The following is a 12,075-nucleotide window of genomic DNA, read 5'->3' on the forward strand; positions in this document are numbered from 1 at the left end:
ATGTCAACAGCCAGAAATCTCAACAGCACATCTATTTCAGTCAGGGATTCCCAGTAGGTCGCCTTTGTGCTCCGAGGGGAATAACCCAAAGCAAGTGTGTGCAAGAGTAAAGCATACAGAGCCAGTTAGTCAGCCACCTTGGCACTGACTGCGTTAAAGGTAGATCGCATGATTAGAATGCAAACCTGATCAAGTCGTGTTTGAGTAGCGTGTAAACATACCAAACAAACCCAAATGGGCAGAGATATGAGGTAATTCGGGAGCAGCATGGCATGTGCAGGCAGGCAGGGCATAAATGCGGAGGAGGGATGCGGGACGGGTGTCAGCAGAGAAGACGGCAGAGGGCTCAGCAATGCAAACACATTAGGAGCCTAACACACAAGCACAAACTATAAAAAGAAAAAAGTTTCTTGGAGAATAAAAAACATGTCTGGCTCGAAAGATCTGCAGTCTAAGGTCAATGTCTCAAAACAATCCACAAACCGGGAAAGAATGGTGCATTTTTGTCACCTCGTGTCCCGGCAGGCCCTGCATGAAGTGAAGCCGCCCCATTTGTTTCATGCTGGGAGGGCGTCAAAGGAAAAGATGTGAACAGCAGGCAAGAATGTAAACAAGAAAACAACTTGTCAATGTAATTATCCTCCCAGGGAAGGGTCACTCCCCCACGAAGATGAAGGGAGATTTAGTCATTAGGACTTTTACACCATAATGTCTGGGATGTAGATCAAGGGGACACGACCTACCTCCAAGGAGATGGACAAGAGGTGTTCTGTACATGGCACAGCTAGTTTACAGTCTATTAAGAAACTTCTACTTCTCCACTTAGCTCTTGAACTTGCCCTAAAACTCTTGCCCTGTTTTCCAAACCCTTCAATTCAGAACATACCCTTAAGTGCATGGGCTGGCAGTAGAGTACTTTACTGGGAGGTGACGATTCGGGGAGCTCTAAAAGGTGTTTTTTAAGGAGACCAAACGACTTGCACAAGTGGTGGATTTCCATGACGCGACAGGTTTCCATAAACATCATTTTTCTAGATAAAGATTCCATCTCCAATCTTGGTCATACATCTGGTAAGAGGTCTTAGATACCAGTCTAAAAATGTACCCGTCACCTAACTTTTGGGCTGACTGCTACAGTCACCAGACTGAAAATAGCCAACTGGGCGTCTTAAGTCTACGGTAAAACCCAAGAGAAAATTCATGTCAACCATGGACGACAACCACCACCAATGGGCAAGTTAACTGGAGATCAATGACTGGTAAAACAAAACAGTTTTGTACTGAGGGATGGACTGTTTACCAATAATGTTGAGCGGACTTGCCGAACTGTTCATGTTCGGCAACGTTGGCCAAACCAGAATTCTTGGCATTTGACTTTCAGTGGCTGGAAAAGATGGTTTCGGCCATAGGCTGTATCCATGTTTTCCTGGCAGCCTTAGTATGGAATCAAACTTCTTCTGTCGCCTGGAGTCAAACACCAAGCATTCAAAGAACGCTGTAAAACCCAAACAGTTCGGCAAGTCCTCTAAATACTATTTAACATGACAAAAACCTGTGCTTCCACCCCTCGCCTTCATTGCAGATCTTCAAAACCAAGCTCACTCGAGCAATCCAACCACGATTTACAACGAAACATAAGCCCCTATTTCATGGGTCGTCTAGAGAAGCAAACGAGCGCTCTCAGCGCTCGTTTGCTCCTCATTCCCTGCTCGCTGCTGCCGCGTAGAATAGCAGCGAGCGAGTGAATGCGGGGTGGCTGCCCGGATGATCGCTGATCGTCTGGGCAGCCCATAGGATACAACAGCGTCTGCTGCCGATGCTCCTATTCAACGGAGCGACGGCAGCGGATCGTTGCTGTATCAGATCGTTGTTGAACATGTTGAAAAACAAGCGATTGCAACGATCAGCCGACATGAACGATGTCGGCTGATCGTTGCACTCTATTCCACGGGACAATTATCGTCCGATATTGGCCGAATACGGACGATAATCGTTCCGTGGAATAGGGCCTATATGCTTAAAAACAATGTTATCAACAGACACATTATACACCAAAAGCAAACATTTACATATTCAGCAGGCTTATGCCACAGGCCGGCCTAAACAGGACTCCAAACTCATGGTTGACCTTACTATACATACCCAAAAAGTTGCAACCTGTGCGTGTGTACTAGCACTTAAGGAAAAGGAAGCTTATTTGCCATTCCTGTGACCATGACAAGACCAGGTGCATTGATCAAGAGCGAGTCAAATGCTTTAGATTCCAAGAATTCAATTCGCTGTGTATATGGAAGAACATACATGTGGAATGCACTCCAATTATGGTTAATAAGAGGCAAAACAGACACAGTTTACAATAGTCCTCTACATGGAGCGAAGGAACATGAGCAGAATTCATTAGCATCAGGAAATTACCATATGCCAATAAGAGCAGAATATGCTGCGCTAACTGCTGGAGGGGGACAAACATGAGAGATGAACGCAACTGTCCACAGAAAGCCTCTTCTTCATGCCATTGTACTTACGAGGTTTACCTGATGCTACTTGCACCAATGCAAAATCTTTAAGAAGATCCCATGTGTTTATCAATGAATATTGTTTTGGATCACCTAAAGGTGTCTCTATATATTATTAAATTACTCTCTCCCTTGGCGGGCCCATACACAAGAATGTTCGACACGGCCAAATGTTCATGTGTTCCCTATTGGGGGGGGGGGGGGGTGTTTGGGGGGCGGCTACCGCAGGCATAACAGAGTTGAAAAACCATCACACCCAATCCTTATGATCATTTATCGGTGGAGTTGTTAGCCCCAATACACAGATTAGGCCAATTTTAGTATAAGGTGTCAGGCATTTCACATCAGACAAATATTGGCAAGGAGCGTTGTTAGAAATGCTCCTTTGGCTGATAATGGGACAGTGTAAAAAAAGTGTCAGTGATCAGCTGAGGAGCAGGAAAACGCTGATCACATCTTTTCCTGTGGCGCTAAAACATATTCCTGTGTGGTCAACAGCAATATATTTAAATGGCCACACAAACAACACAGTGATTGTTTGTGGGGCCCTGCAGCGTGATTAATAATTGTGCCTTCTAGAGGCACTGCAAACGAGTGCTGATCTCGCTGATATAGGCAGCCCCATAGCCAAAAAGACTTAACTCATGGGCTCAGGTGTGAATGCACCCCAATCCCTTTAGTGATACTTCTATGTTTAACTACACCCCTTACAAGTCTTACACACACACAAAAAAAAAAAAGTACTCAAAAACAAAATCACAACACAGGTTTGGATGTTCAAACAGATGTCTGCACGTACGTCAGCCTGTACACCACACAAGTGCACTGACCTGTAAAAGTTACAGTTCAGAATTACAGTACCCAGGTACAAATTCCAATATTATCTCCCGTTCTTTACATTCCTGCTTTCCTCTTATCCCCATGTGTTTAAAGGGGCATGACGCAAACAGGAGATAGACAAAGACCTTTGAATTTCCCTATAAACTCAAGAGGACTAAAGAAAAAGCTGCATAGGATCCCTGTAAGTTATAACAAATTTCATACCTAGCGATATCAAGACTTTCTGATTCCACTCTAGAAACTTCCTCAAAAATTCCTCAGGATTATCTGTATAACATGAAACCTAAAAATATTTTGTTTTGTAATGAAGGGCCTGGCTCCCAAACAATCTCTTGGATCCACTTTGGGCACACTGTAATATTGAGGCGATAACCTGCCTGACATATATACATGGCAGCCGTGGAGACAGACAGGCCGGTTGTACGCCATGTAGGGATAGGAACACTTCAGGCCTGCTGTCTGAATATGATTTAATTACCATTGTATAAATAGGATTTCAGCGACTGCAATAAGCCACGTGTTTTGCGAGGCAAACCGGGAATTCAGACCCTGAACACAAATAGACAAGACTGAGAGGGTGACGCACCGCAATTTACAACATTTCTGAATTCCATTTTATGCGGCAAAGTTAGGCCCTGTTCACATGTCTCCGATAGGACACAGATTTCAGAACCCTGGCACGTGAGTGGGTTTGCATAACCCGTTCATACGCTAAAGAAAATGTCTATTTTCCAGAACAATGGGGCTGGTCCTCGCGCAAATCTGAAGCCTCAAATTTCTGCTGCAGAAATTCACATAAGATTTTATCCGACTTGATAACATAAGAAGATCAGAGTCTTAGGGTCCTATTGGACAAAGCGATTTTTAGTTTCCACCAATTAACGACTGCAAATGAGCGACCTGAAACCGTTTACAATAATAAATGGAATGGTAGTCGTTAGTTATGATTGTAATTACAATTGTTCACGTGCTCTAGTGTATGAACAATCGTAATTACAAACGAGTGTACATACAGCGAAAGATTAGCAAACGATAAACAACGATTTTATAGTCCCCTCAAAAGATGCGATCAACGACATACGAAGGAATTGTCGTCGGTCATTTGATCATCGCCCGCATATACAGGGAAAAATTATCGCTTAAGTTTGAACCAAATGACGATTTTTTGGGGGGTATTCACACTTTCCGTGATTATGGTCCGTGTGCGGGAAGACGTGCTACAGAGAAGAATGCGCAACTCCCTGCATCATCATTATGAAGCAGGTAGCAGCGAAACAGTTTAAATCTCTGCGCTAATGTGCTGAACAGCTTTCGTGCCTGTATCAGTACAGTAGCGGAACGATTTAAATTGTTTCGGAGCTCCAAACTTCATTCCTAGCACATTCCGTAGAACATATAAACGCCCCCTTAGGATCCTTTTACCCTTAAAGTGAATGTACCACCAGGCCCAGGCTGAAGCACTGGAGGCGGGCCGACCCACCCTTAGTAGGAGGAAACCCCCGCCCCTCTATGATAGGGTTCCATTGATTGTAATGGAGTCACATCATGGAGGGGCTGGAGTTTCTTCCCACTAAGGGTGGGTTGGCCCGCCTCCAGTGCTTCAGCCTGGGCCTGGTGGTACATTAACTTTAACGATCTTCGGCCAACTGAACAAGCAAGATCGGCGCTCACTTGCAATGCCTTTACAAGGCACAATTAATGGCGCACTCAGGCTGCACAAACAATAACTGCATTGTTCGTGGGGCCAACTTAATACATTGCTATCTGCCGCACATCCCCTATTTACATGGGGAGAAGTGTGATCGATAAATGTTAAATTTTATCGCCTCCACAAATGAAGCGATCAGCTGATGAGCGGGCGGATTTCAGCTGTTCGGCTGATCTTAGACACTTATGGTGCGTTTACATAGAGCGATTATCGTTCAAATTTTCGCATAATCGGCTCGTATAAACACAGCGAATGATCAAACGACGAGCAAGAAATCGTTCATTATGATCTTTCAACATGTTCTCAAATCGTCGTTGGTCGTTCGCTAAAAATTAGAAGATCGCTTTGTGAAAACAGTCTTTCAAAGATTCACCCTGCGTGTGAGATGGGCTTGAGCGATCTTAACAATTTTTTCTAGCGATTTTTCTAACAATTTATTGGTCTAAACGCCAATTGTTCTAAAAACCAACTAGTTGCTTCAAAATCGGTAAACGTTCGATTGGGCAAATTATTGTGTAAACGGACCATTAGACAGACCAGTTATAGCCGAATTAACTTTTCTAGGAATGCCTGTTGCCGATAATCAGCCCGTGTAGAAGGACCTTATGTTCAGAAAATAGTATTTGACCACGATTATCCTCCTTCGTATATGATTGGCTTCACTAATCCTCCTTGGTTTTAATAGGCAAGTGCCTCAAAACACACATAGTGCCCTTATCTCTGGAGATGGAGAGATCGGATCTTGAAGTTGAACAAATACCTGACTTTCCACCATATGAAAGGCTACTTAGAAGTTGGCCAGTTAGGTCATATGGATGACAGAGGTGATAGCACTATTTAATAGAACAGTCCACTTAATTCTAAGAAGGGATTATCTAGACCAGGGATGGGGAACCTCCAGCCTTCCAGCTGTTGCAAAACTACAATTCCCATCATGCCTGGACAGCCAAAGCTTTATGGGAATTGTAGTTTTGCAACAGCTGGGAGGGCCGAAGGTTTCCCATCCCTGATCTAGATGGATTAAAGGTTTCGTTCTAACTATGCACAGGACAATGAGACCCCATACTGATATGTAATCCAATATTTTTGCCATTGGAAAAGGAACAGACAATATGAATGATAATCCCTATAGAAATAGTTACAGAATGTAGAGTCAGAGACACTGAACTGATTTTTTTTTTTTTTTTTTAAGTAACACGTCTCTAAGCCCTCGGGTTCCATAAATCAGCGTCACCAATGTGGTCGTCTCACGTGTATCCATTACCCCTCTGAAGATCGGTTTACCTGGATTTCCCCTTTAAGCGACACATTCATGGAGACAGAAAAATATATCTGTTACAGCAACAGAAACAGAACGAGAGGTGTTCCCATGTGACAAGCCTGCAACGTGAAAGCCCCCATCCCTCTTCGCTAGACCCGTTCCAAGACTCCTCTCTCCCACATACGATCACCCCCTCCACATCACAGCCTGAGCTGTGGGGGCACACAACATGGATCCCACGCGGCTCTCCTCCACACGGAGCGTGACTGCTGAAGAGGACGCACAACACAATCCAAAGCAGATTCTACCGCTGTCACCTGGGCAAACTCAACCCACCAGCGAGTACAGAGACAGAACTTCTAACCAGGGTGGCAGGCTTAGCCTCACCGGGGACGACTCTGATGGTCAATAAAAAGAAGTCTCCTTCTGGTTCCTGGTCCACACATCAGGCATGAATACAGAACAAGCTCCTGTATTATACACAGTATACAGGAACAAGCAGATTACACTGGCAGCAAAGGGACACTTGTCGAATACAGTGCAACTTAGCCCAACTTTTATATTACACTATAAAGAATAGTGCACACTATATACGTGCTTTTACAGCATAGGACATTGGGCCGCTTCACTTTCATATAAAAACAACCAGAGAAGTCTCATTCAATTCCTAATAGCCCCAGCTGTTTCAATAATGTGCCCTTACTAGGACCCTGCTTTCCTAAGGTCCTGAATGGCAAATCTTACTGGTTACTTATACAAGCAAAACTGCCGCTACAGTACTAACGCTTCCATATTACAGTCACTCCATGTGCCGCCATATACTTCCGCCGTAATATACTGTACAAGCAGTCAACTTGGACAGTACCTCAGTAATATGGCACCATAATGGAGTCATACATTTGGGGGGGGGGGGGGGTATTATAAATATTAGAGGCTTTGTAATACACTGTACCCATAAAAAAAAGAACGGCTTTGCAGGGAAGGTGGGTGCAAACTCAGAACATCGGAAGGATGTTGATGATGACCCAAGAGAAATCCACATGTAACATGGAACCAGTTGTACTTGTGTTAATGCATACAACAAAGTTTCAAAGCCTTAAAGCAGGGATGGGGGGGAACCGTTGGCCCTCCAGCTATTGCAAAACTGCAATTCCCATCATGCCTGGACAGCCGAAGCTAAAGCTTCGGCTGTCCAGGCATGATGGGAATTGTAGTTTTGCAACAGCTGGAGGGCCAAAGGTTCCCCCCATCCCTGCCTTAAAGGGATTACTTCCTTTCAACAATGGCAAAGCAAGTGTTCTATATATATATATATATATATATATTTTTTTTTTTTTTAACAGCGTACCATCCGCCTTTACTCAGTGTTACGTATATCGCACATGTTTATCTTGCAGGGTGAGTGGACTCTCCACAGATACACAACCCCTATCACCGAGGCGGCACGCAAGTCACGCAACTGATAAGCTGGAAATACGCCTTCCATCTGCAATCATGAACTTCCACTTTCTAACTACAAGGGATTTTCTTTTTCCCCCTCCCCAAAACTTATTTAAAGAGCCCTCCTCCCCACAGAACTGCATCTACCATGTATTCTATATACACACTGCCCCTTTATTATGCACGAGCGGCTCCCATTGTGAATAGGGTGGATGTTTTGTTGCCCTGGGAGGGCAGTGGGGTGACTTGTGCACGCTTATAAGCATACAATCCAGGTAATGGCTCTGTTATCACAAGCACACCTTTTTGGTGTTTATATAAGGGGCGGAGGGGAGATGATGCTGGTAGTAAAATGGACATAAAAAAAAAGGGAATTTACAATTGTGAGAGCCCTCTTCACCTTCTGTACAATCTGCATATCTAAAGCATACAAACAGGCCCCTTACTCTATACTGCCTTTTGTCTCACACAGTCTGACAGGCACCACTACCCCCCCCCCCAATCTCCTTCCACATTGTGTCCCATAATAACACAAGACAACTCTTTAACCAATGTCCCCGTGACTTCCCAGATGAGGAAGGAAAGAAGCAAAAAATAAATAAAAAAATAAAAAACTCCTCCACAGCACAAGTTAGCACAGTGTTCCTGGAAGCAGTATTGGTGCGGCTATCTCTTTAAATGCACCAACCTCCCCCCCTCTCCCTTTCCCTCCCTCTTCCCCATCCCAAACCACACCACCCTCTCTCTAATCCCTTGAGCCAAAAGCTAAAAGGCTGGAATTCAATCTCTGTTTCAAAAAACCAACATTACATCACTCCGATTCCAGGACAGCTTTAAAGACACAGACTGCAGGAACGGCGCACACACACACACACTCACATTTATACATTTAAACAGTGGAAAGTTTACAAGGAATTTCCATCTGTCTGGGCCTGCAAGTTAACGCAAGGTCTTAACTCTTTCCATGCCGCCAGAGAACGATGCAATCTCAAAAGGTTTAGTGCAAAATCATAAAAAGGTAAAGAAATAAAAAAAAAATCTGCCAGTTATATGACTGACAAGGTATGGGGGGGATGCGATAATGGGAGCTTTAATGTTTTAATGTTAAAAAATTATATATATTTATTTCAGTCCTTAACAGTAGGACGTTATCTACTTGACATAACAACGTTAAACCAACACCGTTACGGGAAACAATAAATTCTTTTAGGACGTGACTTAAAAGTCTAGGACCCCGTTTAATTGTATTAGTCATATGGACTTGGCTCAGGTTAAAAGAAAGCGGAAAAAAAAAAAAGATGCGAACGGGTCCGGGAGCCTCAATTATAGGGACAAGTCTGAACAGAAGCAGAGTAGAGTTTAGGAAGAGAAGAGAGGAGGGTGAAGAAGAAGAAGAGGAGAAAGGGGGGGGGGGGGCGGCTTCAAATTCCAAAAGACAGACAATCAGGCTACCCGGGGAGGGGGGTGGGTTTAAGGTGGCGCCAAATAAAAAGGGAGAGAGGATACTAAACAATATTACAAAAGGGGAAAAAAAAAGGAGGGAGATTGGACACTGGAAGTGACAGCTTGTGTCCTGAGGAGATAGACACCTGGAAAGAGTTTGGTTGAGGTCGAAATGGAATGGTGCTAAGAAACTAAAGGGGACTGGAAAGTCAGTGGGTAAATGGGGTTCACGTGGGATTTGATCGAGTATTTTCCTACTTACGGATAAGCTGTAATTAAAGAGCTGTTTCAAATTCTAATTTTTTTAAAAAATATTATATGTTACAATGTCCAGAAAACTGGAAAATGTAAAGCATTTCCTTCTGTAACAAAGTAAATAAAAATAAATACAAATCTATGGCCAATGGGGCCAAGTGAGGTGACAAGTAGCTATCCCAACACAAGCCCACTGTTGAGACTAGCCACAGGCCTCCTGGAGCAGCCATCATACACACAAGGATCAAAGCCCTGACACAAATAACAATCCCAGACAGTGACTACAGTGAGAACCAACAGTGTATGCCCATCTGCTCCACACAGATCTGACAACCTATGGGGGGGGGGGGGGGGGGATGAAAAACTACAACTCCCAGCATGCCCTGACAGCAGGAGAGGCAGGCTGCCGGCAGGTGAGGGGTTAACCCATGGAGCAGGCTTAGCTCATGGAAAGTAAATGGCCATTAGCAGCTTCTGGACAAAGTTTAGCGCAGTCGCGCGGCTGTAACCCCTGCACTACCGGAGCCACCTTATAACAGCACGTTGTGGAGGAGGAAACAAAAAAGTTCCATTTGGACCGTTGAGCTCGGATACAATGTATCCGCCCGGGGAAGGAGGAGGGGGGGCTAGAAACCGACTGAACCCCCCGGTGTTAAGTATCCCCCTCACATAGTGACAGCTCCGGTGGCTGCAGAACGAGACGGACAACTTCTCCCCGAAGTGAGAACCGCGCAACATCCAGGATCTCATTGATACAATCACAAGTGCTCTGACCCCGGGCGATGCTAGTGTGACACTAATAAATCCATAGTGCAGCACACACTGACACCACAGATACCAGCACAACACACACGCGAGACGGGATAACACGCCGCAGCATACACGTACACTCAGCTACAAGTCCGCGAAAGTGTCAGCAATCCCAGCCCGCACACTGTCCGCACAATGCCCGCACACTATCCGCACACTATCCGCACACTATCCGCCGGGCGCACGGGACAAAGTTGTGCAGCAGCAACAAGTGCGCGGTGCGGGCGCCATGTGGCCGGCGCTCACACTTGCCGGAGTTGTGGGACTTGTTGTTGTGGTGGTGGCTCTTACCTGGCTCGGCGGCCGGGGTCTTCATGGCTGTGTCCCGCTGGCGGCTGCTGCTGCTCTCCGCTCGGTGCCTGGCTCCGGTGTGAGGATCGTCTCCACCTCCCGCTCGGGCCCCGGGCTCTCCTCCTTCTCCTCCTCCTCTCCCCCCCGCTCGCATTACACCCGCGGGACGCCCACGCCGTGGGGAGCCGCCCCCTCATGACGTCACCCGGCACACAGCGTCGCCATGGAGACGTTCCCCCACCTCACCGACGCGCCGTACACGTCGTGTGACGGAGGACTGGGGGAGTTGTGTGTAGTACAGGCTGCGGGTGTGAGGGGTGACATGTTATATATGTGTATAGTACAGGCTGCGGGTGTGAGGGGTGACATGTTATATATGTGTATAGTACAGGCTGCGGGTGTGAGGGGTGACATGTTATATATGTGTATAGTACAGGCTGCGGTTGTGAGGGGTGACATGTTATATGTGTATAGTACAGGCTGTGGGTGTGAGGGGTGACATGTATATATGTATAGTACAGGGTGTGAGGGGTGACATGTTATATATATGTATAGTACAGGCTGCGGGTGTGAGGGGTGACATGTTATATATATATGTGTATAGTACAGGCTGCGGGTGTGAGGGGTGACATGTTATATATATGTATAGTACAGGCTGCGGGTGTGAGGGGTGACATGTTATATATGTGTATAGTACAGGCTGCGGGTGTGAGGGGTGACATGTTATATATATGTATAGTACAGGCTGCGGTTGTGAGGGGTGACATGTTATATGTGTATAGTACAGGCTGTGGGTGTGAGGGGTGACATGTATATATGTATAGTACAGGGTGTGAGGGGTGACATGTTATATATATGTATAGTACAGGCTGCGGGTGTGAGGGGTGACATGTTATATATGTGTATAGTACAGGCTGCGGGTGTGAGGGGTGACATGTTATATGTATATGTATAGTACAGGCTGCGGGTGTGAGGGGTGACATGTTATATATATGTATAGTACAGGCTGCGGGTGTGAGGGGTGACATGTTATATATATGTGTATAGTACAGGCTGCGGGTGTGAGGGGTGACATGTTATATATATGTGTATAGTACAGGCTGTGGGTGTGAGGGGTGACATGTTATATATATATATGTGTATAGTACAGGGTGTGAGGGGTGACATGTTATATATATATATGTATAGTACAGGCTGCGGGTGTGAGGGGTGACATGTTATATATATGTATAGTACAGGCTGCGGGTGTGAGGGGTGACATGTTATATATATATGTGTATAGTACAGGCTGCGGGTGTGAGGGGTGACATGTTATATATGTGTATAGTACAGGCTGCGGGTGTGAGGGGTGACATGTTATATATATGTATAGTACAGGCTGCGGGTGTGAGGGGTGACATGTTATATATATGTATAGTACAGGCTGCGGGTGTGAGGGGTGACATGTTATATGTGTATAGTACAGGCTACGGGTGTGAGGGGTGACATGTTATATATATGTATAGTACAGG

At 45.4% G+C, this 12,075-nt stretch overlaps 1 protein-coding gene across 2 annotated transcripts in view; it reads right to left on the reverse strand.

Moving 5' to 3' along the window:
- The window catches only part of ERF (ETS2 repressor factor), a 97,679-nt gene that overhangs the window by 25,181 nt on the left and 60,423 nt on the right, over positions 1-12,075 (reverse strand). The window contains exon 1 of one of the 2 annotated variants that reach the window (XM_069946474.1): positions 10,565-10,689. The exons of the other annotated variant lie outside the window; for it this stretch is intronic. Within the exon in view, the coding sequence (XP_069802575.1) occupies positions 10,565-10,589 (25 nt within the window). The 5' untranslated portion in view covers positions 10,590-10,689. Of the gene's footprint in view, positions 1-10,564; positions 10,690-12,075 lie in introns of those variants that run through there. 2 annotated transcript variants of the gene reach the window in all.

The sequence above is a fragment of the Dendropsophus ebraccatus genome, chromosome 12, assembly GCF_027789765.1.
Source record: "Dendropsophus ebraccatus isolate aDenEbr1 chromosome 12, aDenEbr1.pat, whole genome shotgun sequence".
NCBI classification, from domain to species: Eukaryota; Metazoa; Chordata; class Amphibia; order Anura; family Hylidae; genus Dendropsophus; species Dendropsophus ebraccatus.